Raw genomic sequence first — 27,135 nt, 5'->3', positions numbered from 1 at the left:
GGACATTTAGGCTCTTTTCATTAAGGACATTTTAAAACCTCATTTTCTGTTTCTTGGATTTAACCTAATTTAACCATTCTCTTAGCACATGTTTAGGTGTGTGTATGAATGTATTGCTATTATACATAATAAAGAACTACCGTTTAAAATATATTCCCCCCAAAATTAAGCCACAACATTTAATGCTGGTGAAAATACAGTAAAAATAATTCATGTGTACATTTTTGGACCTTCATTTTAATGTTCTGCTTTTAGTAGTTACTCATTGAAGGACAACTTTACTGCTGTCTTTCAAACTATGTGAGTTTAAGAATTTATATCCAAGAAACCTGTTTCTGCCAGGTTTGCTGTTTGAGCCTCCTTTCTCTAAAGATTAGTTTTTAGGGACTCTTTTGAGGAAGACTCACAACTGGTACTGTCACTGGGGATTTAAGACTTACGCCTTTTTTAACCAAACACTTCACCTCCCTCTAAGCTACCATGTTTTGAGTGAGTTTAACATCACCAGTTTTAGGCTTTTGTAACATTGCCGACTGCTCTTCTAGGTTTATAATAAATCAGTCAGTCATAGGCACCAATATTATTTAAAAAATAAGGAGTGGCTGGGAGGTGTAGGGTTGTTTTTGTATTTATTATTGTTTTTAAATCAGGGCAACAAAACAGAGAGTGATTGATGGCATGTTGTTTCAACTCAGTCTCCCTGTTAGTGGATCCTCAGCTCCTCCTCGGCTCAGGATGGGGTCTGCCCAGCCTGTTGAAGGGCTCACCTGAGGAAACTGGTTCGTGCTATGGCTGTGTTACGTGGTTATGAGGAAATGCACACCTCACCTCTTCTCAGGGGGGCCCAACCGCTACTCATAAATTTCAAGTTGTGTTTTTATTGCCTCTGTCAGATCATTCCTAACGCCATAGTGGTTTCACATACAAATCTAACCCAGGGACCTGCATGCGTGGAGGCTACCCTTTATTCGCCTCTACCCAGTGCTTGGCTTATATTAGGCAGTGACTGGATGAATGAGAGCTAGCTACAGAGCAGATGAGTTTAATGGTTGTTCTGTTGCGACAATTTGAAAACACCTAATCAAATGTCAAGTGCGCATGTCATCTATGGCATTTCACTGATGCCATTTCATTGATACCATTCCCTGAGAGATTTTTTTTCAGTAAAGAACCTGCTGGTGTAGTAAAGCACACACACCTACCTGAATTTAACCCTGATCTGCTTTGTGGCTGCGGGACTCTGAGCAGGTTACTTACCGTGTCTGTGCTTCAGTTTTCTTATTTGTTACTGGGGAGATTTAATGGTACCTGTTTAATAGAATTACTATGAGGAATAAATAGGCAAATGCATCTAAAGCTCTTGACACATGGAGATTTCGGAATATTGGTGGTCTCTACCATTATTACTTTTATGTTTGGTGCACGATAAGGAGCACAGCAGTAAAGTTTCTTGGATCTAGATGGGTCTTGCAGTTGGATAGATGATGCTACCCTGTTCGGGGTGGCTGTGTCTCTGTGTGATTAATTTTGTATAAAGAAATCTGCTTCCCTCAGCCTGGCCCATGTGCGCTAAATGAGATCGCGGTAGAGGTTTTCTCCAGGGTAAGAGAATCCCATGAGCAAGACAGAGGCCTGTGGCAGAATGAAGCAGGGGAAGGGCTGCTGGGCTTGCACAAATTCCTTTTTCCTTCCCTCAAAACCTTTAGCCTCATTTCCAAGAACATCTTGGGAGAGACCTCTTGGTGAGAGAGTTGCTCTGTCACAAAAGGTAACTTGAGAGCAGTTTCCTGTCTGTCCTTGTTGCTAGCTCTTAGTAAGGTCCTGCTTTGTACCCAAAGGAGGCTTTGAACATCAGTTGTCTCGAACAATCCCTAGTCTTATCACTTATTTTAATGTTCCTTGCACAGGTCACTCTTGGATGTGGTGCTCTGGGCAATCTCACCCCAGAATGCTTCCCTTCCTTTATTTAACCTCTGACCTGTGAAAACAAGAGTTAATCAAGAGTTCTAAGGTAGCTAAGAGGAAGGGGAAGTGTTTGGTTACAAATTAAATATGAACAAGTCATAAGTCATAAATCCCCAGTAGCGCTACCAGTTGTGTGTCTCAAGTTGCATATGGTACAGGGTGTTTGGGTTATAAATTCAAGTTCAGGGCTCTCTGATCACTTGAGGTTAGATGCCCGGTTGGTTTTCTTTGGGCCTAAAATCTCTGCCTTTTAAAACATTACTTTTATTGGACCGGCTACCTTCACATCCTACTTTCTCTCCGTGTGCCTGTCTGTCCTTCTTCCTTTCTTTACCTGCCTGCCTGCTTGTCGTGATTGGTGTGCTGTTCTGTGAATTGAGACAGAACTGCCCTGAAAGAAGTGAAGCATATGGAAAAAGTTGCCAAGGAAAGGCATTGAAGCATAGAGCGTAAATGGGTTTAAGAGACAGCCAGACACTTTTATAGAGAGATTTGCGATGGAATGATACAGCATTCGAGCAGAGATCAGGGGCGGACCTGAGCTCAAATGAGTGCTACTCGTGGAAAACTGATGCCCTGTCTAATCCAGCATTCCCTTAATTGTCACCATAAGCATACATTTAAAGCTTTATACTCTAAATTTAAAAAGGCAACACACCCTGTTTAAGAATCTGTGACCCGGGCCATGATTTGTCTAGATAAATTCTTAGAAATCCAGATCTAAGGTAGCAGAGGCATTGGGTCTTGGCATGAAGCTCTGGAAACTTAAACACTGAAAACACCGAAGACATTTTAAATCCAGCCATTTATATTTGTGTTTCTGGATCTAACATGTACACTGATACCTAAAGCAATAAAGAGCTGACACATGACTAGTGTCCCTGGAGCTGGCAGAGTAAGAAAACATGCTGAATGGCTGGGAGGAAGCCAAAGTTGGATTGCTCAGAACACTTCCAGCAGAGGGACTTTTGGAGGCAGGCTTTCATTTATCAGGGCATCACAGTGAGAACCACAGGTAAGAATTCTAAATCCTAATTTCAGGATTGATCATTGCATGGGATCGTGCTGTGCAATTAATAATGTGTTGCATGGAGCGGGTAGGGCAGAAATCCTACGGGACTAGTTTTGTGTCTTGCGTTGTGCTTTTAGTAGCTATGTTGTCCCAGGTAGGTCACTTCACTTCTCCGTGACTCCGTTTTTCTCACCTGTAAAATGGGATGATGATCCATCTTCTAGAGTTGTAAAGAACGATACTTCAGAGCTCCTGAAGCTTGGTAAATGTTTTCCCTCTTTCTCCACTTCTTCGCTCTGAAACGAGAATATCATCAAACGGTGTCTCAGTGGGTTCATTAATTTTGTTGTTTACTCCTGAAAGTAGGACAGGATTTCTTGTGTAGCCATTTCTTCTCCTTGCTGTGGCTTTTTTTTTTTTTTCAGTAGAGACAATGTATTTCTCTTTTAGTCTATGAAAGATTCTGTAAGGTGGGCCTTGGTTAGAACCGCCCTAACCCATTATATTATATTATGGTAGTAATTTAAAACCATAGAATAAGATGCTCTGAATGGGGGGAAAAAACTTGTAGGTGTGTGAATACAGGAGCGGGCTGCATCATAAGCTCTCTTAGGAAAATGATGAAAGGCCTGTGCGCTCGCCCTCTCTGGGCTCAATGGAAAATATCTGAGAATTACACTCAATTGTCAGTGCAGGTGTCATTACTCCAAAGATCTTCTGTTACCAACACTTCACCGGTGATAACAGAAAAGTGCCTCTGTGCTTTCCTCCTGAGCAATCTCCCTCAATCACAGCGACGCTGTCATCGAGAAGACGACAGCAGATCTGCTCTCTAAAAGCAACAATTATTGAATACCCATCAGGAGAGAAAAGAGCCTTCTTACCAAAGTCAAATCCAAGTGTGTGTTTGGGTAGATTTATGTAAGCACAGATGTTTTATGGGAACTTTTTGTGTTTTTTCCTAATGCAAATTAATATTTCTACTCATTCAGTACATGCGATATATTTTCCTGCATAGATGTAGTAGGTATCACAATGGGATGCTAATTATGGACATAAATCAGAGATTTTTGAGCTTAACTGGCTACCGTAATAAATTTACAGTTTGACGTTAGCAGCTGTGAGCAAAGCAGAATGCTCACATTGAGTGAGACTAGCTTTGATCTCCCAAAGGGGCTTGTTTGTTGCCCTAGTCAAGTTCCTCTGACTTCTGATCTTCCTAGCACTGCGAGTATGGTCTTGGCAGGGAAAAACATTGATTACTGCGTTCCAGGCACAGTGGTAGGCACCCTCACATATGTCACCCTCACAACAGTTGTGTGAGTGTAGGTAGTGTATCCCCATTTTATACATGGAGGGGGGAAAATGCCTCAGGCCACAGCTAGGGACAGAAGTGATACTCAGACCCAGGTCAGTCTTCTGACTTTGTACTCTGTGTAAAAGAGATCAGCAAGGTCATTTCTGTGGGAAGCCTTCCCAGAACTTCTCCTCTGTTCCCTTTATGCACCTCTGCCCTCACACAGGCCCTGTGTTGCTGACGTCATCTGCCCATGTGTCTGCTTTTCCCTCCTTAGACTGTGGGTTCCCCAAATGCTGAGACCTTGGTCTCTTTCCCCGTGTACCTGATACAATGCCAGGCATTTACTGGATGGGCCTCAGTAAGTGTGGAGAAATGTGTGGTTTGACGGACGATTGACTGTCACATTTGCAGAATGAATGATCTGGAAACGTGTGATGTTTGGACTGTAAACGTCACTTCGGTTTTAAATTCCAGAAAAGCATTTATTGAAGCTTAATGTGGTTAGCTCAGGAGGATGTGGTGTGCTTTTCTCTTAAGGATGAATGTGGACTCTTTGGTGCTAAAGCTGTAGTTTGAAAACTGTGGACCGGCACACATGGGTGGTTTTGTTACATGTACAGATGGGAGTGCTAAGAAGATAGGTCTTCTAGAAGGCAGTGTAGTTGGGATCTAGGGTCTTCTCTACTTCCCAGCTCCTGTTAGGAGGGCAGGCATGAAAAGTCTAGAAGTGGAAGAGAGGAAAACTCATGGTGGAGCTTTTCTCTGCAGGTAAGTGTGGAGACCAGAGTATCTTCTGAAGAGCCGGAGAAATGGGTTAGAGATGGTAGAAGGGAAAGTTTAGAGCAGACTCTCTTGGGGAACTTGGCCTGACAGAGGATTCTTGAGTAATTCTAAAGGCTCACCTGTGCTTGAAAAATTAAGTGGCCCAATTAAAACAATCAGCTTGGTTTTGTGACATTTTCCCCACAGTGCTTGAAGTTGGAACAAAAAAAAGTAGGTGCTGGTGTTCACTTGTATTGGATGGGTGGGCTAAGGGCAAGAAACGTAACTTTGTGGGTCCTTCATGATCTACTTTGACTTTTACTCCAATTATTTGTCACAGACTCCAGCAGTCCACTGGCAGGGGTCATTTTTGGTTCTGGATCATTTTCCTAACCCAAATGCCCTGCCTTCCAGTAAGGGTTGATTGACTGTTAACTCTAGTGGCAGTGGCCTTAGTAGAAACTGCAGTCATGAGTTACAACTGTCAAGGGAACTTCTGACTTACTGAATGTCTAACATGTGCCAGGCACACCTTAGAGATTAAATAGTCAACACACAGCCGTGATGCCTGCTCTCATGGAATTGACACTAATGGAGAAGACAAAGAAAAGAAAGCATACATTATAAACCATGGTGACTCTGCATGTAGGGTGAGCCCAGAGGGCCTAACGTTCTGGGAATAAAATCTCTATTTAAGTGGCGACCAAAATTTTATACTAAAAATTAGGGGAAACTTCCTTTAGGATTTTATCTAGAAAGAAATGAAACGCAAATTTTGGAAATAAATTGAGTTTGGCAAAACCTAGCTTTTATACCAATGATACATTCTTTCTTAGAAAGAGTAACTAATGAGTCCACAATGGTTTTTTTTGTTTTGTTTTTTTAGGGGAGAGGTTGTGATTTTTCTGACAAAATGATACTCTATGTTTGACTTTCTCAGCATAGTCATAAAAAGCCATTTTTCCAAAAGTACTTGAAGACTTTATCAATTTCCCCAAGGCCTCTCTTAATCTTTTGATATTGAATTCATCTTCTTTTGATGTGACTGTGGTGCCGCCATCCTTGCTTTTCTTGACTTTTCTCTTTGTCCCTGTTATCTGGTCTGAAGCTCCCACGTCTTCATTTGTGGGTTACTTTCCTCAAATCCAAGCACGTGGCCAGCATCTTAAACCAGGGCTTCATGAAATCCTGCATCCTTTGCAATGGTTGTGGTTTTATTTACATTTTATCGTAGATGTTTGGCCACCAAGACCCTGACGGAGGAGCAGGGATAGATACTATGTCAAACCAGAAGGGGCGAGTGGGGACTTACTGGTTTAAGTGGCCACATCATTGGTTTTTCCTCTCGTAACGGCTCATGCTCTCCTATTCACTCTCGTGACTGCAGGGCATGAGGATTTCCTGTACAGAGTCCTGAAGGCACCTCTGTCCCAGACAGAATCAAAAAGAGCTTCTCAAAGCTGAGATTGGCGAGAACGTTAGGTAGAGATTCCAGGCACCAGACTTGGGTGCGTCTGCATCCCTCAGTTACATTCGTTAGGTGGTGTATATCTTCTTATGGAAGAAGAAACCGAGTCTTCAAGAGATTGCTTTCCTGAGGTGGCACAGCTAGAAAGTTTCAGAACTGAGATTGACCCAGGGTTATTTCTCTTCAGCACATGCCGCGCTGCTCTGCATTTTTTTTTTTTTTTCTTAATTGTGGGCCGGGGGTGGTTTTTTGAAAACTTTAGATACTGAATGCCAGATAGCCTTAACCAAAGGATGCTTTGTCATCCGATGAATCTTGGCAACATCTGACAGGAAACAGGGAAAAGAGGGATACGTCTCTTCTCTTCAAGTACCCAACGTGGAGTTTTACGAACTCCTTAGGCAGTGGAAATCACTGAGAAAAATTGAAGAGCGTATTCAATTCAATTGTGTCACTCTCTTTAGCGTTAAGTTCATTCCAGACGTCAGTTAAAAGCAGCTGTAGAGTGCTCAGGGAGGTGCTACTTCATTGTATTTCTAATATAATGGTGTCTCAGTGTTTAAATGTTAAAATTTTATTATAAAGTACTTTTTATTATTTATATTAGAGCCCAAACATCCTCTTGATTGTCTTAAAAATTAGGTATATAACTAGATTATCAAAGACTTTCGGGTAACAAAGTGGACATGATCTGGGCAGGCTGAGCTCCACTGGACCGTGCTGAGGGGGAAACCGTCACTCTCCACCTAGTTCTAAATACTCATCCTCAGACTGTTACTTCTCTTTAATTGTCGCTTTGGTTTCCCAGTGATAACAGAATGAAGGGATGAAGGGGAGGCCCATCAGTTCGGCATGTGACAGGCCCTCTGGAGTCTGGCTTTTTTGACCCCTACCTTGCCTTGGGTCCTGCAGCCAGCACCCCCTTCTCTCTGGCTCCTCCAGCTGCGCACAGGTCTCCAATCGGGCCCTGAGGGACAAGCCTGTGAGTCATTGCTCTTGAGATTTTTTTTCTGTCTCTAATGCTCTTTATCCCTGCCCCTGCCAGCCTTCCTCCCATACATGGAGAACGACTTCTTGAAAACTTAGCTGTTGCTCAACCTTCTCTGTGCCCTGGGGATTGACTTCCCCCATTGCAAGCAGCTGTTCTCTCTATTGCATGCCCCTCCCGATAGCCATGGTTTTAGATTTTTTATTTTCCTTGCTCATATTATTATTCTGTATGCTCTAATTGGTCTACGTACGCTATTTTTTTTAAAAAGTTTGTTTATTTATTTTGAGAGAGAGAGAAAGAAAGAAGGAAAGAAGGAATGGAAGGATGGAAGGATGGATATCCCAGGCAGGCTTCACACTGTCAGTGCAGAGCCTGATGCGGGGCTTGAACTCACCAACCCTGAGATCATGTCCTGAACTGAAACTGGACACTTAACCAGCAGAGCCACCCAGGTGCCCCTACTTACAGTATTTCCGATGATACAAAAGACCTTTTCGATTCTCTCCTCTCCATTTTATTACAATTTTGAAACAATAACATACAGAAAAGTTGTGAATACAGCACAAATGCTCCATTTGAGAGATGTTGCCAAAATAATACCCAGTAGCCCCCAAATACCTTAGTGTATTTTTTAAAAAGGACACATTCTTTTACATAACTACATTATAATCATCACCATCAGAAAATTAGTATTGGTTTTGATACAGTGCTGCCATGTAATACTTGGACCACCTGTATACGTGGAGACGCAAGCTGTAGTTAGAATCACGTGTTGCATTTAGTTTCGTGCCTCTCTCGTTGTCTTACTCTGGAAGAGCTCCTCAACATTTCCTACACTTCTTTTTTAAAAAATTTTTTTTTTCAACGTTTATTTATTTTTGGGACAGAGAGAGACAGAGCATGAACGGGGGAGGGGCAGAGAGAGAGGGAGACACAGAATCGGAAACAGGCTCCAGGCTCTGAGCCATCAGCCCAGAGCCCGACGCGGGGCTCGAACTCACGGACTGCGAGATCGTGACCTGGCTGAAGTCAGACGCTTAACCGACTGCGCCACCCAGGCGCCCCAACATTTCCTACACTTCTGTGAACTTGACATTTGGCTGTTAGCTTGTAGAAGGTCCCTCAATTTGGATTTATCTGATTTTTCTTCCTTCCATGCCTAGAACGCGATGGAAGTATTCTGTCCTGTTTCATTGCATTCTGCCAGTCAATATACCAGTTCAGTTCGTCCCGTTACTTGATTGAGGTCATGTCTCCCAGGCTTTTTCCTTCTTTTTCCCTTTGTAGTTCAAAAGTGTATTGTGCATATCCTCATCTTCTCTCATCCTCATCACACTTTCAATTCATTTATTCCTGTTAGCCCAGACTCACGATTTCCTAATTTATTTATTGTTCTATTATCTCTTTCTATCATAATTTGTTTTGGTGCTCAGATTGTCACAGATTTTGTCAGCCAGAACCCCCCTCCCCCAACTGGCTTTTGTGTCCTGTCGGCATGCCCTGATCATGTGTTGAGCACTGCCTTTTTTCTAGTACAACAAGATATTTCCCAGCCCCAGCCTTGGAATCAGACATTTCTTCAAGGAGCTCTGGTTCCTTTTTGTGGCAGATGGTCCTTAGAAACCAAGACCTGGACACGAAGCATGCTCATCGTAATTGGGGTGTCTCTGCTTCCAAGCCCCTTCAGTGGCTAGAGCTAGAGAATCTATGTACATATAAGGTGTATATGCACATTATGTACACATATACATTTGTCTTTCTGCTCATTTTATCTGTCTCCATGATTTCACACAGTTTCATCGAGTTCCAACGTGACACCATAGGTTCATTCTTGTTTTTTCCTGGTCCATATTTGTAACTCTCTTCTCTGATAGTAGTAATGGTTTCCATTATGCATTTACATACTTGATCGGACTCGCTCCGCTGCAGGTCCTTTCCTCCGTGGCCGCCCTCCTCACCCCACTTGGACTCTGACATCTTAGGCAGGGATATTCTGTTTGGACTCTGACCTCTGAGGCTCTGCCGCCTCCTCCTACCGTAGACCTTCTTCTCGACTGCTTGGACTCTGCCTCACCACCCTTCATGGAAGCCCTCCTACCCAGTCAGGCTCTGACACCCCACACTGAACTGCCTTCCAGATGCTTTTTTCGCTCCTCTTAGGTTTCAATACCAGTCTAGCCAACCTCTTTCTCTTGACCTAGATGCTTTCCTACCAGTACCAGGCCTTTGCCCCTCCTTAAATCTTTACCCCCTCTTGAGTGCTGGCATTCCAAGCCAGGCCACCTTCTGTGTGGGTGCTCTTCTTATCTTGCTGGAGCCCTGGCTTTCCCTTGCCAGGGAACCCTCCTCACCCCACTCAGACCCCAGCACTCTGTGCCGGGTTGCCCCTGAAGGAGGCTCTCCTCCCCCCCCCCCTCCTCCTCACGCTTGAACTCTGACCTCCTGCTCACAGCTTTTGCTCTCTCAGGTGGCCACCTTCCTCAGCTTGGTCAGTGGCTGCCTCTGTTGCTCCCTATCACGCACACCCCTGCCTTGTTTGGGCTCGTCTGATGTCTCTGAACTGAACTATTAGCAAGAGATGTGGGGAGAGCTTTTTCAAATTTGTAGTGGCTTTCTGTCTAAATGCTTAACGACACTGGCGTGGAATCCCATCACACATACACTTACACAAGGTCACTTAGACACGTGTACACACACAAAACAGTGGGAACGATTATCCTGACAGTCCATTCAGTGGAGCGAGATTAGAAAAGTAAGTCATCTGTCCTCAGTTGGACTTGGTTCCTGAGTTCAGCCGGAGGGTAAGCAGCTCTCCAAGCTGACAGATTGGAACAGAGTTTTCATTCACCGTGTCCCCCAAACTCAGGCCGGCTACTTGGTGTCTACAAAACCATGTCTGCTCTATGTTGGGGGTAATTTAAGGACCTTTTACAGGTGATTTTTACTGTGGGCCATTTGACTCTAAGCACGGTCTCTGGAACCTACCCCTGCACATCCTACCAGGGCCTGTGATGGCCCCATGTCAGTGAGGCCGTGTATGTAGGAATACTCGGCTACTACCTGAGTTCTCAAGTTTAAGGCTCTGTATTGCTTCACACAAAACAAGAGCCTGTTGTCCATTTGACTGTTAGGCCAGGGAGTGACGGCAGAGCCTCAGGGACAAAGTTACCTGAGCCACAGTTTGGTGAGAGAAGCATGGATCATGGCCAGTGCCTTGGAAGCGAGCTTGTCCTGTTTTGGCTTTGTCCCATCGAGGCTCTGCTGGTTGGTTATGATAGCTTTATAAATTGATCCAAAGTGGGAGCTAAATAAAGCCCTGGGAAAAGAATTCCAGCTCCCCCTACCCAAACTATTTTGTTGTGTACGTCTCTCTTCCCTACCAGGACCATGGCCTTCCTGAATGCAGGGACCCTTTGTCCTCTGGCGATTGTGCCCTGGCCTTGGACTGAGCCCACCGCACAGTGATGCTCTGCATCGCAGACTCGAGCAGTTGCATAAAGGTAGCGAGCAGAGCAGGCCCAGGGATGTTTGGAACTGCTTTAGATGTCTAGGGACGAACAGTGTAATGGAGTGTTTGTTTCCTGTCTCTGGACCGGGAAGTAGTGTTTACTCCATGATGACAGACACGCACAGAATGGAGTGGAGGGTCTCCATATCCTCACCTGCAACCTCGCAGGCCATGCAAAGCCGTTGTGCCAGCACTAATGAAGCGATACAGGAAACGCCACTGGATAAAGTTCAGCTGTGAACCCTGGCCTCCCAACAGGGGAAAAGAGGGATCCTTTGAAGAAGAAGACAGCTGGGTTTTGGTTTCAAGACCTTAACACTGCCATCACTGGATATTCATCTGTCAGTGAACAGGGGACAACATGTGGGGAACAGTTGTGTCCGGTCAGGCCAGAGGGAGAAAGAAATGGCTGATCTCCAGGGTAACTGCAAAACCTCCCAGGACTGAGGGTTCTGCTTAGTGTAGCCAAGAAGAATTGATTCGGTGAGGTGGAGGCCCAGCGTGAGAAGCTGGGTGCTGCCTGGCCACGTCCCCTAGCAGCGGAGCACGTAGAGGCTTGAGGGTCAGGGCCCGTGCTAGTTGATCAGCTGAACCTAGTGGCAAAAGCCTCCTGCACGAATACTGCAGTCCTGACTTCCCAGAGAATCCGGCCTGCCCCATCACTTCATCAAGCATTCCTAAAATGACTTCAGCTTTTCTCTCATTTACTTGAGGCCGTGGTTTCCTTGCGAGAAAATATTTTCTCTTCTTCCTTTCCTACCCACCCCCCCTCCTCCCCTCCTTCCTTCCTGACTTGGAGTTGCTGGATTTAACTAGTGGCATTTTTTCTTTCAAGGGATAAAAAAAAAAAAAAAAAATTGTAAGCCTTGGTTGAATTTGTTTACTAAGAGTCCTCTAATCTGGGCAAGAGTTTTCGTCTGAGGGGATTTATTGTTCCCACTATAATGGCTTTTAACTCAGCCGAGGTTTATTTAACAGAATAGGAAGGGAGAAACTTATCTCCTCCCTAATCCCTCTTGAATGTTTACATTGCTCTGCCAAAGTAAATGCTGCGTAAAGTGGCAGCAGTCATTTGCTGTGTAATAGTCAATATGCAGCTGCCAGGGCTGATTGAAACATATTAACAGAAGTGATAATACTGTCATAGAAGTGAAAAGTTAAGTTGCTTATCAGTATATTTTGATAAGCTACTTAAATTTTACAGTAGCATGTGCTGGCTTCAGACAGACGTTAATGATGGAGAACTGTGCACTTTATCTGTCCCCTGGATTGCCTCTCACTTCATCTATTACCCTCGGCCGTACAGCTGGTAATCTGTACGGGGTGCTGAGTTCCCTCCGCCGGCAGGATCAGCGCTCTCTGCGCGTCCAGCTCTATCAGGAACAGACCCTGTGAGCTCAGCAGGGCGGACGTGAGCAGGACAGCAAGAGCTTGCCTGGTACGCCACTCTCCTCATTTGACTCTCTGTCGCTTTGGAAAAGTCTCTTATGGAAAACAAAGCCATTTCAATGAAGTGACAATACTTCTTGGGAGGCAGGGCCGGCGGGGGGGGGGAGATCGTTCAACAACAATTCTGTAACATTAACGTGCTTTTTGCTCGTAGTCTTTGTATAGTTCTGTTTGTTCAGTCAACACCAAGCGCTGGGCCCCATGCTTGGCCCTGGAAAGACAAAGTGAAGAAAGATGTGATCCTTCCTGTCTGTTTGTGCACAGTGTGTTAGCAAGACAGACAGGCCATTGAGTGCCACATGGCGTGTGGAATGTTATAACGGGAATATGCATGTGACCGGGGCAGCACAGAGAAGAGGGAATTAGGGCATCAGGGGTGGGAACGGGACGTGCAAGGGGGAACATCAGGAGGGTGAATGGAAACCCGCTAGAGTAGACCATGAAGGTCAGAGGGAGGGAAGGGCCAAGTGTCTGCAAGGTCGGGCAGGTTTCAGGATGCCTGGCCATTCTCAGAGGGAGGCTGCAGTGAGAGAAGAGTGCATGTGGGGAGGTGGAGAGGGCAGCCAGAGAGCAGTCGAGGACCTGACAGTGAAGAGTCTCCAACATCAATCTAAAAAGTCCGGTAGTGATGGGGCACCACTGCAGGAGCTGGGTCGGTCAGCGTGCCGCTTAGATGTGCATTTTGGAAGGAGCATTCTTGAAGCCCCACAGAGGGTAGAGTCAGGTCAGGACCAGACTGTCCTCAGAGTGAAGGAGCAGCATGGTGAGGACCCAGCGGAGGCCAGTGGGGACAGAATTAGAACTGGTCCTGCAGTAAGTATGGAGGGCGTGCGGTACAGGTGGGACGTCTGATTGAATGTTATGACTGGTTTCGGGCTCGTGGGGCCTTTGGGACACCAAAGTGCTGTGTGTTTGCTTGTGTGTCCGTGTGTGTCCAGTCACGGGCACTTGATTAGAGGCTTTCCTGGAAAGGGCGAGTGTGGTGGGAGAGGCCTGGGGGCCTATTCAGAGATGGTTCCCGATAGCAGAGTCTGCTTTGAATTTCTTCTCTGTGAACCTGTTCTAGCTCTGAGGCATGGGAATAATTTATAATGGACATTCAATCCTCTACCTTACATAGACAATTTTTTTTAATCCCGGAAATAATTAGCATTCTACTAGTCTGTGTTTCCAGGAGCCTATGACGGGAAGCCTCTTTCAGGATGTAGAAGAAAATCTGAAACCTGCCAGTCTTGCATTAGCTCCTGGTTAAAGTTTTTGACCTGCATACTAATAGTTCGTGTTTCTGCCCTTCTTTCCACAGCTATCTCCCCTGGTTCGAAGTATTTTATAAGCTGCTTAACATCTTGGCGGATTACACGACAAAAGGCCAGGTATTTACCTTATATTTTATTCTTTTTAGCAAGTAACTCTAACATTTTGATTATTAAAGTAATACATGCCTTATGTGTCACCAAAATGTTTACCAAAAAGTAATGCATGCCCATTATAGAACGTTTGGGAAATTCGGGAACTAGGAAGGAAGAGAAAATCACTCCTAATATGTCCCCCTAACCGCCCTCCCTAAAATAAGAATCGCTAGTATTTGGAGATGTTTCTTCCTTTGCTTTTTGAGTTAAAAAATAAATAGACCTTTAGCATTCAGAGTTAATATTCACAATATCTGATATTCCCAAGCAGCCCTGAAAGTTCATGACATGTATTAAATTATAATTTTGCTGAATTTGAATTGCTCATGTCATGCTTGCAGGGCTCGGATCTGTGAATAAAACACTTAACTGGCAAGTGACCTAGCCACCTGTCCCAAGTTCCCATTTCCATAAGGCTTTGTTGTGCTCTTTCAGTAACTTCTCTAAGGGTCTTGGAATTACTTAAAAAGTTATCTGTACCTTATTGTACTTCTGGAAGAAATGATAGGCTGAAGGTCTTCTGTGGATGTGAAGGGTCGACGGGAGCTGTGTTTAGACTTTCATAGCTCACAGTTTTCAGGTGCAATAGCGACAGAAGCATTTCCCCATGCTAGTAAAAACATTGTGAATATTTTTCATGGCTGCATGGCATTTTATTATGGACCTTGGAAGCATTTCCCTACTGTTGGGAGTTTTTATTACTTGGGATTCCCCCCCCCCCCTTGTAAGCCATTAGCATCTTTGAATGTAAGGCATTTCCTTCATTTTGGATTATTTACTTAAGAGGAGAATCTCAGATGGGCCCTTTTAAGGGCAGTGCACATAAACATTTAAAAACGATTTGCCAAACTGTTTTCCAAAAGAATTGTACCAGTTTCTTAAAAGATACCCTTTGCTGCCAACATACAGGAATGCCTGGTCACCAAGTTCTCACCAGTATCGTTGGTTGAATTCACTGTTTATCTGATAAGTGAATAGTCCCACTGTTTTCATTGCATTTCTTTGATTATTAGTGAGTTGGATGTTTGTCCATATATCTAACCTCTTATATATTCCTTTTTGTAAGTGGCGTTAGATTTTTTAATTGGTGATACGTTATTATTCAATGCTACAGAAATTTTTTTCCCCTCATACTTTCTACAGAACATTAGTTCTGACAAATGCTCCATGCAAAAAGGTGCCGTAGTTCAGTAATACTGCGGTTGGGGAGAGGGAACGTTGTGTTTCATTTTTGTCTCCTTAAGATTCATGTCCTGGTGGTTCTAAGAAGGTCCTGCAGTGGAGAAATGTACTCAGTGCTTCCCATCCTGTTTGGCCCCAAACCCTTTTTATTCCATGACAAATAATAATATTCTGAGATACTAGTGTTGCCTGGAACATACTTTAGGAAATGCTGTTTTGGAGAAAAAGTGGAAATTGTGTGTGTAATCAAATCTTTCCTTCAAGTTAGATTTACTCGCCAGCAATATATTCCAGAGACCACAGTAAACAGAAGGAATAACCAATAGAAATGACTCTGAAAGGGTGCTTAGGTATCAGGGAATTCTGTCACACAGGAAGTGATTTATTCTTTAATGAATGAATTCAGAGGCCATCTTGGGTCTCTTCATCGATTTCTGTTCACAATTCACTTCACTCAAACATTCAGGTTTTCACTCAAATTTGAAAGATGTCTTTAGTAAATAGAATGGCAGCACATGTAAGCTCTTAACAGTCTTAGAATTGGAGACTGACTCATGTAATTTTTTTTCTTCCATATTCATGCTCCAGTCAGTTAAAACATAATGGACTTTTAAAAACATGTCTTGTGATACAGGAAAGATTGGGTGTGCACAACCCATGCGTAGGAGAAGATAGGATTATTGCCCTGTAAAATTGGTGTACCAGTCCTCTGGGCCATTGCCCCAGGAAGGACCCGGCCTCTTGGAGTGAAGAGTTGAGATCAGTGATATGTTTTAGTGGAGTCTCTTTCCACTGTACCCAATACTCTTTCTGTTAAATTCTTTCTGGTTAAAGGAGTTATGACGCAGATGAAAGGGAATCTGTGTACAATTGGCTTACTTGTCGGCAAGCCATGGGTTATCAGATTAGAACGGGGAGGAAGAGCTTTTATTAAAAGAACAGAATCCCCTCCCCAAATCCAAAAGTCACTAGGAAGTTAGGCTTCAGCTGGGGGGCTTAGGTGTGGCTGGTGACCATGATGGCTCAGAGTGGAGTGTTGGAACCTAAGCTACATGATGAGGGTGTCTGTCTGGGTCGCTGACCCTTTTTGGTTATTTTTGGTTATCAGACTGTGGATGGGGCATGGAGGGCATCCCTGTGGAAGAGTTGGCAGGGGTTGAAGAGGGCATCTGAGCCAGAGAGCAGCCTGGTTGAGGGTGTTGGAGCCTGAGGGATGAAACGGTTCATTACGTGGGATAGTGGTGGCAGTGGCTTGGCAGCAGATATCCGAATGCTGGGAGGATCTAGAGGGATCCACAAAGGAAAGGAGACGGCAGTGGCCCAGCACTGGAGGGTTGGAACCCAGGGTGGGGAGGGCTTTTTTGTTGGGAAAGAGTGAACAGTGGTGGCCTAGCACTGGATAGCCATATTCAAGCAGGGCAAGAAGGGCCCCTGGGTGGATAGGGTCAGCCGTAAAAGATAGGTTACATACAAATTAGTAAGTATATTAAGAAAATAGGATCGGTTGTTCACTTCTGTGGAATTTAGTTACAAATATGAAAAGGAAGGAAACTAGAAGGATTCCTATGTTGGATTGGAATTAGACCCATTAGTATGAACCCTATGGCTTTTGATATATGTGGTAGATATAGAAATCAATAAAGATGTGTATATTGTGCATCTCTCTGTGTGTGGTATATTCTCTGGCTCTAACCACTAAGAGAGTCTGGGATCAGCAATACCCAAGTAGCAGTGAGCACATCTAGTGTGTAAATTGTGGTTTCTAAATAACATTTTCCACTAAAAGGAGCCAGAACTCTGAAGAAATGTCTAATTCCAGGGCTGGAGCAGGGAAAGTATAAAATGAGCCTGGAATATCTTTTTGTGCCAAAAAGTGCACAAAGGAAATGCTCAAAACATGATGGGGACATGTCAGAAAGACCAAAACAGTGAGCTTGAAAGACATAATAGGTTCCCACTGGTCCGATCTGGGACAATTTCAAGCATCAAAACAAATAGCAATAGCAAAGGATTGCAGTCATTGAGTAAAATAGGAAACTGTGTGTCCTTACGTGTGTGTGTGTGTGTGTGTGTGTGTGTGTGTGTGTGTGTACAGACAAATTAAAAGTTTGATGAGGAATGGGATATTTACCTAAAGTATCACTCCACAAAATGCTTGCTAAACACAGAGGGAAAATGAGTACCTTCATAATAGAGACTTCAGATGAATTAATGAAATGATCAAAGTGGAACATCATCAATCATGGAACAAATTGAAGTCTGAATCAATAGAAAACATCAAACAATTGAGAGTTATTCCACAGAATGACTGGACTCACTGTCAAGTGCCTATGAATCTAAGAAAGACTCAAACTGTTCCAGACTGATGAAGACCAGAGAATCCTAACAACTAAAGGCAACATGTGATTCTGAATTGGATTATTTTGCTAACCAAGGACATTATGGGCACATTTATAAAACTTGATGAGATCTGAGGATTAGATGGGAATGTTCTATCAATATTAATTTCCTGATTTTGATGATTAATTGTGGTTGTACAGGAGAATGTCCTTTGTATATATGGATGATGGGGCATAATGTCAGCAACTCACTTGTACATAGTTCAGGAAATAAAAAATTGCTGTCTTACAATTACTCTGTAAATTCGAGATTTTTTGCAGACCAGAAGTAAACGTGTGCATGTGCACACATTCATTTATCTGTGAGAGACTGGAACGATTTATCAGAGTTCGGAATGAAACAGGTTTTTTTTTTTTAATTTTTTAAAAACATTTATTCATTTTTGAGAGACAGAGTGTGAGTCGGGGAGGGGCAGAGAGAGAGGGAGACACAGAATCCGAAGCAGGCTCCAGGTGAGCTGTCAGCACAGAGCCTGACATGGGGCTTGAACTCACGGACCGCGAGATCATGACCTGAGCCGAAGTCAGACGCTTAACCAACTGAGCCACCCAGGTGCCCCTGAAACAGGTTTTTGATCTGGACTCATCCTCTTTTCCCTCTCCTTTAAGTTTATTCCAAAGACTGCCATAGAGCAGCAGAGAGGCCTCTGGGCTTGAACACAGAAAACTTGCATGCGGCTCCTGGCTGTGCAACTTACTAACTGGCTGACTTGAGCCAAGTTGTTGCACCCTCCGGAGCCTCAGTTTTCAATCTGTGAAGTGGGGTAGTTGTGAGGATCAAACAGGTAACAAACGGATAGAACTGCAAGCTTAATACTATTCTGTCAGCACAGAGAATTCCACAGAGTGGGAGAAATGGCTTTTGCATAATTCTATAAGCAGTGTTCTTTTGAGCATTTTAAAAGTGAATCTGTTCTCAATCGAATAATTTGTACTGCTTTGTATTTCATTCTGTGGCTCAATTTCACTAATTAAAATGCACAGCCACCATACTATATTGCATGCTGTTGTATGTAGTTCATTTTAACTTTCCATAATTGGATGCTGCTGTGTACATCCAGCGAGCACTCAATAAAATTAATTGAGGGTAATGATGATGAAGACAAGATCTATAGTGTCGTCGTTGTTTCTCCCAACCACCCCCGCCCTGTAAGCTGGGATTGTTTGCATTTAAAAGTTGTTGCTATGGAGTTGAGAGGGTAGGTTTGCTGAGAGCTTATGGTATATGATCCATAAAAGGCGGTCATGGTAGGTGTCTTACTCAGTAGAAAATGTCAAACTTGGTGTAGGAGGATCTGTTTGGCTCTTATATTGAGCCATAAAGCAGTGTCTTTTGTCCAACCTACTTGAATATCAAGCCTGTTTCTATGCTGCGGCCACTACCTCCCCAGCCCCCTCTGTCAGGAGGGCCTCCAGCTCGCTGTGTGCCCAGACCTCCCTGCTGGCCTCTGACTGAGGGCTCAGCCTTGCTTTTGTTACTTAGGCCTTTTATTTCTTTCAGGAAAATCAGTGGAATGAGCTTCTTGAAACTCTGCACAAACTTCCCATTCCTGACCCAGGAGTGTCTGTTCATCTCAGTGTGGTAAGTGGGGGCAGAAAATTAATGATCGCCGAGAAACCATTTCATCATTAACAGTAAGATGGAGTTAGCCAAACAGGATCGTCTTTTGTTGTCTGCACCTTCCCCAGCCCTGCCTCTGAAGCCTCTGGACTCAAGACAGGCCAGAGAGTTAAAGTTCTTCCCTTTCTTTGGGATTCCATGAGGAATGGATCCCAAGTGTCCCCAGGCTCCCCTCTTCCTGGTTGGCATCCCATCACTAGCATCTCCTGGATGGCAGGTGCTGGGCTTGGGATGTGATGGCTGGCCCCTTCCCGCCTCCTCAGCCCCCTGCCTCATGCTTTCCTTCCCTTCTCATCCCTTCCCCTCTCATTGCTGTGCATGCCCCTTTGCTGAAGCCCATGCTGTCGCCCCTGAGCCCTCAACACTGCCTCTCTCCTCCTAACTAAGGTAACCCACATTTATCCTTCAGAACTCACCTTGGATTTTATTTATAGAGAAATCCTCCCCTTGCCTCCCTTCTCTCCACAAGGCTTAGACAAGGTTTTCTTCTTTGCCCTGAGCATCTTGTACGCTTTGCAGTGTTTAGTCACACCACATCTGTTCTCTGGTCTCGGCCACTAGCCCCTCAAGGACAGGAATGGAGAGAGCCTAGCATGGTTCCTGGCCCACAGGAATGATTGTGTCTTTGAACTCTTTTAAGTACACGCTACGTGATGTGTGGTGCGCTCAGCTGAAAACCCTCCACACTGGGAAGTTTCAGTCTAGCTGTAGTTTTGCCGGTGACCTCGGTGATCTTAAAACCTTTAGCCTGTGGGTCCCAAGCTCCTCATTGATCGGATAAGATGTCAGAAGAGGTGTAGGGGATCTTTTTCATATTTCAGTTACTGGAGTTCTCTGATTCTCCAGGTCAAACCTTTGCCACCACCTTCATCAGAATTCTCAGATGGACACCCATTGGCCAGCTATTGACTGATTACCCAGGGGCTATTTTCCCTATGTTGTGGGATCTGAATGTTTAAAAAATTGTGTTGGATGTGTGATGTGACATCTGTCACCCCGCTTGATCACAGAATCCAGCTGATTTTGCCCATCCCCTTCCTCCCTCACCTCTCCATGTGTGTCCCTCCCAAAGCTGTGCCTTTGGTCGAAGAGCACGACCTTCCCCTGATAGAGGAGGATCGTTCTTTAGTCAAGGGCATAGGAGTAGCTGTGCTCTCCTGCTAGAATCTCCAAACAAGCTCTCAAGGTCCATTTGTAGGAGAAGATAGGGTAGTCAAGCTTCCAAGGCTCTAGGTACATCCAAATGAGGTGTTGCATGTGGCAGTCTGCCTTTCTTTAGATAGATAGATAGACAGACAGACAGACAGACAGACAGACAGACAGACTGACCGACCAGTCTGGTAGATAAAAAGATTTATTTTTGAAATAATAGAAAGTTTTGTTGTTCAGCTTCACTAGGACCAGGTGCAACATTGGTATTCAGTGGTTAGTGTATTTGCCCTCATAAAGAAAACATATCTCACAGGGTTTTTTTTAATGATCAAATTGAAAGCAGTATTACTACCAATAACTAATAATAGATCTTCTATTTCGTTAAGTTCTTAATTTCTGCCAAGTATGCATCTCTAATGCTCAAAACAACTCTACAGAACAGATAGTAGCATTCTCGTCTCATAGATGAGGCTTAGAGAGAAAAAGGTACTTGCTCACCCAAGGCTGTGTGGTTAATAAGTGAGAAGACTGGGGTTTTCAAACCCAGGGCTAACTTCCAAGCCCATGTTCTTTCCACTAGGCCATGAGTGTTGAAAGAAAGGGAGCAAAGAAGAAACTGGTCTGATAGAGGTTTTTGTTCATTCTAATAGAAGAGAGGAAGGAAAGGAACCTTGTTAGAGAAATTCTTGAAGGGAAGACTGCACGGAAAAGATGATGAAGAAATGAGCTTTAAACCTGTTCGGGTCATTGCCAGATAGCTAAGCAACCTTGCCTTTGTCCCTGTCCCTTTTCCTCAAGCAGCTTGATCTCTCCGCTTCAGTCTGTAATGACATCCGACAGGTAGCTGTGGAGTAGCCTGGCTGGGTCACCAGCTGCTGGGGAGGAAGGGCCACTCCTTCCCCTGAGTGGCTGCCAGACCTCAAGGACAAGCCATCCCAGGGGCAGGAGAAACTGTTGGGGGGAGGAGGTGCAGCTGTTTCGTGCCAGTGGTTCCTAGGAATGTTTCTGACCTCCTCTGGTTGCTGCATTTCATGGGTGATGGAGCAAGACAGAATCTCAAAGGACAGCCTGGGGACTACTTGGTTTTGGAATTGCGTTGCCTCACTGTTTACAATCCATTGCATCTGTAAAGGCAGATATTTGTTTCTTTCCTATTCGGGAGGAATTCTCTCCATGTTGCATTTCAGATTTTGAAGGGCTAGTCACATTCAGCTTATAAAACCTGAAATGTGGGAAAATGGCAATCCTAGACTTTGTGTCTTTGGCCAGAAGAGACTACTTCTGTGTGTCTGGTAGAGACAATTGAGAAAAAATACAAATGCAAATTAGCAGTCGAGAAGTAATAATTTTCTATTAAAATATAATGTATGGAATGCTAGGCACTTCACATGTATAATGTTTATTCTTCAGAACAGTTTTGAAGGAGACCTCAGGTTTCCCATTTACAGGTTCAAAAACTGAAGTTCTGAGCTATCAAGCGAAGTTGACTAAGTTCACGTAACTATTAAATGGTGACTCTGTGGTCCTTGTTCCTTCTCCCTTGCTGTGCCGGCCACTATTTTGTCACTCCATCACCATGTGGACATCCATTACTGAACATTTCCTGGGACTCCCCCTAGCCGTTTGTGATAGAAGTTGGTATCTCATAGCATCAAATTTAACCTTGTATTTTACAACTCATTGTTAAATTGAATCGGATGTTAACTAGCGTTTTTTTTAAATGTTTATTTATTTATTTTTGAGAGAGAGAGATTGTGAGCAGGGGAGGGGCAGAGAGAGAGGGAGAGAGAGAATCCTAAGAGCCTGACAGTTCGAGGGGCTCGAACTCACAAATGTGGGATCATGACCTGAGCCAAGATCAAGAGTTGGACAGTTAACTGACTGAGCCACCCAGGTGCCCCAATTGTTAACTAGTTTTCATGCTGCATAGTCTCTATTATAAGACTTCATAGGTGGTATTTTGGCACAGACATGCAGCTTTTGGAATGATGCTTTGCAGAGAGGGTTTTTTTTTTTAAGTGGTCTTTTCATAATTTTTGTTTCTGCCTTTTAGTTTACTTTAATTCAAGAGGCTTTAGCTATAATTTGTTCATAAAAAGTGTAGGTATAGCAATCTGTTTCAGTGGGAAGAGAATAGCTCTCGTTCTCTGGACCTGGTTTCAGTTCCTGGTTCTGTTACCTGCTAGCTGTGTGCCCTTAGCCTTAATTTACCCATTTATACTATGGAGATAATATCATCTTAAAATTTGTTATGGAAATTAGAGATAACATTTGTACAACTCCCTGACATAAAGCCTCCCATGTAGCAGTATCCATCAGTCAGTATCTGTTGAATATCAGGCAAGTAGCTTATACTATTACTGTTGTTGTTGTCATTATTGCAGTTGTCACCCAGCCTTTCATTTCAGGAAGTCTATACAACCCATTCTTCTTGAGACCTACTTATTTTGCAATTATCCAAGAATGGAGGGGAGGGACTTCCTGAAATGTCACTTGGGGGTCCAGGTTTGAACTTTGGCCGTGGCTAAGCTGACCTTCTCTGCTGCGACCTTTCCTGCCCTTTGCACAATCCCATTTTTAATTGGCTAGCACCAGCCTCTCCCGTCCTGCTTGCCATTGTCCTCCTTGTCTTTAGTAGCACAGAAGAGGTGTCATCAGTTCAGCCTGTTGTCATTTAACTCAGGGACATATGCTCGTTACATACATGGGGATGCCTCCTTGAAAGTTCTTTGAACAGGTCAGGCTTTCAGCTCCATTGAGTCTCCCACTCCCTTCACTGGAGATTACACTGGAAGTCAGGAGGCTTATTTGCAGAGCCTGCATAGGGGACAGAATTCTCCACTGTTAGCCATCTGTAGTGATCTCAGTGCAGCAGACCTTCAGTTAGAGCTGTCCTTAACGTCACTTGGGCCTTCGGGGCAGATTTTGCCCGCAGCTTGTATATGGATATAACCTCAGATGCTAAAATGAAATGGCAGGTTTGGTTGGTAAGACCATTGCTGAGTGAACCTAGTGATACTTGGTCCCTTGAGTCCACTTGCCTCATTGAACAATAAATTATGAAGCCTGCAGCTTTCATGTGTTCAGAAATGTGCAAACATTGTAGGGGAATTTAGCCTTTAACCTCGTTGAGCTGTTCATTTATATCTCCTAAAGATGTTCATCTCTCATAGAAAAGAATTCCGTCTACCAAACTGATGATTTAACATGTCTGGCTGTAATCCAACATTATCCAAAGAAAATATTCTGTGGTCGTTTCCTATGAGTGAAACTTTCCTCAATTGAGTAAGGAACTATCTTCAGATCCCTTACTGGATTTCTGAGTAATGTGCTTGTGGCATATGTTTACAAAAATAAATAGCATTTGCTTTTCTTTTCCAGCATTCTTATTTTACTGTGCCTGATACCAGAGAACTTCCCAGCATACCTGAAAATGTGAGTACTTGGGGAGAAAAGTTAAGTTTTTCGTCTTGTTTTTTACTTAATTTATTTTATTTTTGTTAATGTTTATTTAATTTTGAGAGAAGGAGAGACAGAGCACAAGTAGGTGAAGGGCAGAGAGAGAGGGAGATGCAGAATCCAAAGCAGACTCCAGGCTCTGAGCTGTCAGCACAGAGCCCGACACAGGGCTCGAACTCACAAACCATGAGATTATGACCTGAGCCAAAGTTGGACACTTAACTGACTGAGCCACCCAGGCGCCCCTACTTAGTTTTAAAATAAAGTGAAAGGATACATTTTCCCATTATAAAAATAATGCATTACAAAAGCAAAGGCAAATAGAGACTATTTGAAAGGAAGAGAAAGTGTAAAGACAAGGAGGGATCATTCCTCATACTTCTCAAAGGTAATCCCCTATTAACATGTTGATGTCTCATTCTATTCTTTTGGGAATGTATGTTTCACATAGTTAAAATCACCTATCACATAAACATTTGTCTATCTTATTCATAAAAATCATATTTGGTGGTTGCATAGTATTTCATTTGCTATGTGGTTTACTTAGCTCTTCCCTTAGTGTTGTGAATTTAGATGGTTTTTAGTTTTTCTCTTATAAAGAAAATGCTTCTATATGAAGAACTTTCCTGTAAAGATTTTTTTATTCGGGTAGGTTTACTCAAGTACAATTTTACTATGGTTCTATATTCGCTTTTAAGAGAGTAAAAGAAAATATTTGTGGGTATGAGTGTGAGGCCCCTCCAGTCCCACCTCTTAAAGAGTTTGGAGCAGTGAACTTGAGTCTGAGGGAGCAGAGGTTAATGTTTGCCCTCTGAACAAGATGAATTATGTATCTAGCCTTAAGACATATTTCCAAAATGTTTTACTTCGATTATAAATAGTACTATGTAGGGGCACCTGGGTGCCTCAGTCGTTTGGGTGTCTGACTCTTAATTTTGGCTTAGGTTGTGGTCTCATGGTTCATGGGATCGAGCCCTGCATCAGGTTCCACATTGGAACCTGCCTGGAATTCATTCATTCATTCATTCATTCTCTCTCTCTCTCAAAATAAATAAATACATAAACACATAAATAAATAAACATTTAAAAATAAATAAATAATACTATGTTGAATTAAATATAGATTCACCACCATGTAGGCACTTGATTACTTTTTTAAAATTGTATCAAAATATAATATCTAATTTACCATTTTAACCATCTTTGTGTATACATTTCATTAGTGTATATATATTCACATCGTTGTGCAGTCATCATCAGCATTCATCTCCAGGACTTTTTCATCTTTCCCAACTGAAACTGTGTACCCATTAAAAATCAACTCCCCATTTACCCTCTCCTCTCATCCCCTGGCAACCACTATTTTTTCTGTCTCTCTCTCTCTCTCTCTATGAATTTGATTAGGTATCTTCTTTAAGTAGAACCATAGAATATTTGTCCTTTTGTGTTTTACTTATTTCATTTAGCATCACGCCTTTGTGGTTCATCCATGTTGTAGCATGTATCAGAACTTCCTTCTTTAAGACTGAGTAATATTCCACTGTAGGCATAACAGCCCTCTCCATTTTGTTTATCCATTGATGGACACTTGAGTTGTTTCTACATTTTGGCCATTGTGAATAATGCTGCCGTGAACATTGGTGTACAAACATCTAGATGTTCAAGTCCCTGCTTTTCATTCTTTTGGGTATATATTTGATTATTAAAGTACTGGAATAAGTGGTATATTTCTTTATAACTACTACAGATGCACAGAAAGGAAATTCGTTTAAATGTCTGTAAAACAGATAAATTATAAGTGTCAAGTAACCATGCTTTATTAATGAAGTTATTAGACTGTAGAATTGTCCTTAGGTAAACATCTTAGTCAGTTGGGACTATCAAATATATCCATAAAATTTATTATCTATATGATCAGGCTCTGGTGTAAAACACTGTTTCCTTTTTGTTTGACATTAAGTAGTAAAAAGTTTGGACTGTCAGTCCCATTTCAGCAACAATAGCTAATATTACTGGGTACTACTGCTTGTCAAATGATGTATTCAGTGATTACCTGCATTTTTTCATTTACCACTCTTAATAAGCTTAGTTGCTAACTATCATAATTATTATTTTATATATGGAAACAGAGGCCCTGAAAATTTAAGTAACGTGTTCAAGATTCTACGGCCAAGAAGTAGTAGGATTAGAGTTCAAACATTGGTCTTTCTGATTCTAGAGATGAGCCTTCATATGCTATGCTACACTTCGAGCCCACAATTTTACCTTTCACCTCTCAAAAAATTCCATGGAAATGACAAAAGAACTATAAAATATAGTTCCAGAGGGAGCTGCCATGCACCAGGAAATTTCAGGAATTTCCACAACATAAAGGAGATGATTATGGATACTTAGCAGTCAGTAAGTAGACAATGGAAGAACCCAAAAAAGAACTAGAAAAATCCTGTGGAAGAGAAGAAGCAGGGTCTTACTGTGGACAAATAGCAAAAGGCTGTTTGTCGCAGGATTATTTTCAAATGCTATGAAACATTTATAAAAATTGATTATGTCCCAGATCACACTGAAAACTTTTAAAGAGAGAAACTCAAAGTCTTACAGACCAGTCTCTTTTATGGCAATGCATACGACTAGAAATTAATGATAAATAAAAATTTAAAAATAATCATCTACTTGAAATAGTGATGGGTCAAAGAGGATAAAACATTAAAGTTGTGTATTATTTAGATATTAATGGTAACAACACAAACAACAAAAAGCCAACGGATGCAGCTAAAACTACCCTCAGGGGGAAACTGATAGCTTCTAATGCTTTATTATAAATGAGAAACTTAGAAAGTAATGAACTTGACTTTTAGCTCAAAAAGCTGGAAAATGAATAGCAATAAAAAAGCCAAAGTAGAAAAATGAATTACGGTTTAGGTAAAAAATTTTGTTAAAGTAGAATTGAAAAATAAGACTTTTTAAAAACTGAATTTTTGAAAAGAAAACTAAAGTAAAATTAAAATTATGCAATAAATTTGGAACAGGCAGTAGAAAATTTTCTAGAAAAATATAAGTGATTGAAGTCAACCTAAGAAACAGGAAATATGAATATAGAACCAGAACTTGAAAAGATTAATGAAGATTTTTTGGCCATCTCTACACCCTGCTGTTACAAATGTGCCAGCTTTAGGTGGTTGTATAGGCATGTTAAGGAACAGATATTATGTAAACTGTTCCAAATCATAGGAAAGGTATGTACGTATATGTATTATACAAAAGCAAAAGAAAAAATCACTTGTAATCCCATATCTCAGAGAAAGTCACGTTCCAAATTTTTCTTCCCTTCCTCTTTACAATAGTACTAGTTTTCACACTATGCAGGCTAGAGCCCCAAGGTTGCTATAGGACCCTGGATGGCCGGGGGAAGATAGGTGTCTGGCTGGCCAGAGCACAGGTCACTGCTCCTGCTTTATTCA

The 27,135-nt window shown here is 42.7% G+C and overlaps 1 protein-coding gene across 7 annotated transcripts in view; it reads left to right on the top strand.

Moving 5' to 3' along the window:
- DENND1A (DENN domain containing 1A) overlaps window positions 1–27,135 on the top strand; it is a 512,100-nt gene that overhangs the window by 230,564 nt on the left and 254,401 nt on the right. For all 7 annotated transcript variants that reach the window (XM_030294533.1, XM_032595666.2, XM_032595664.2 and 4 more), the window contains 3 exons: window positions 13,759–13,828; window positions 18,947–19,027; window positions 23,600–23,653. In XM_030294533.1, coding sequence (XP_030150393.1) covers window positions 13,759–13,828; window positions 18,947–19,027; window positions 23,600–23,653 — 205 coding nt within the window. The remainder of the gene's footprint in view (window positions 1–13,758; window positions 13,829–18,946; window positions 19,028–23,599; window positions 23,654–27,135) is intronic.

This window comes from Lynx canadensis, chromosome D4, assembly GCF_007474595.2.
Source record: "Lynx canadensis isolate LIC74 chromosome D4, mLynCan4.pri.v2, whole genome shotgun sequence".
Lineage (NCBI taxonomy): Eukaryota > Metazoa > Chordata > Mammalia > Carnivora > Felidae > Lynx > Lynx canadensis.
This window is presented reverse-complemented; position numbering and strand designations above follow the sequence as displayed.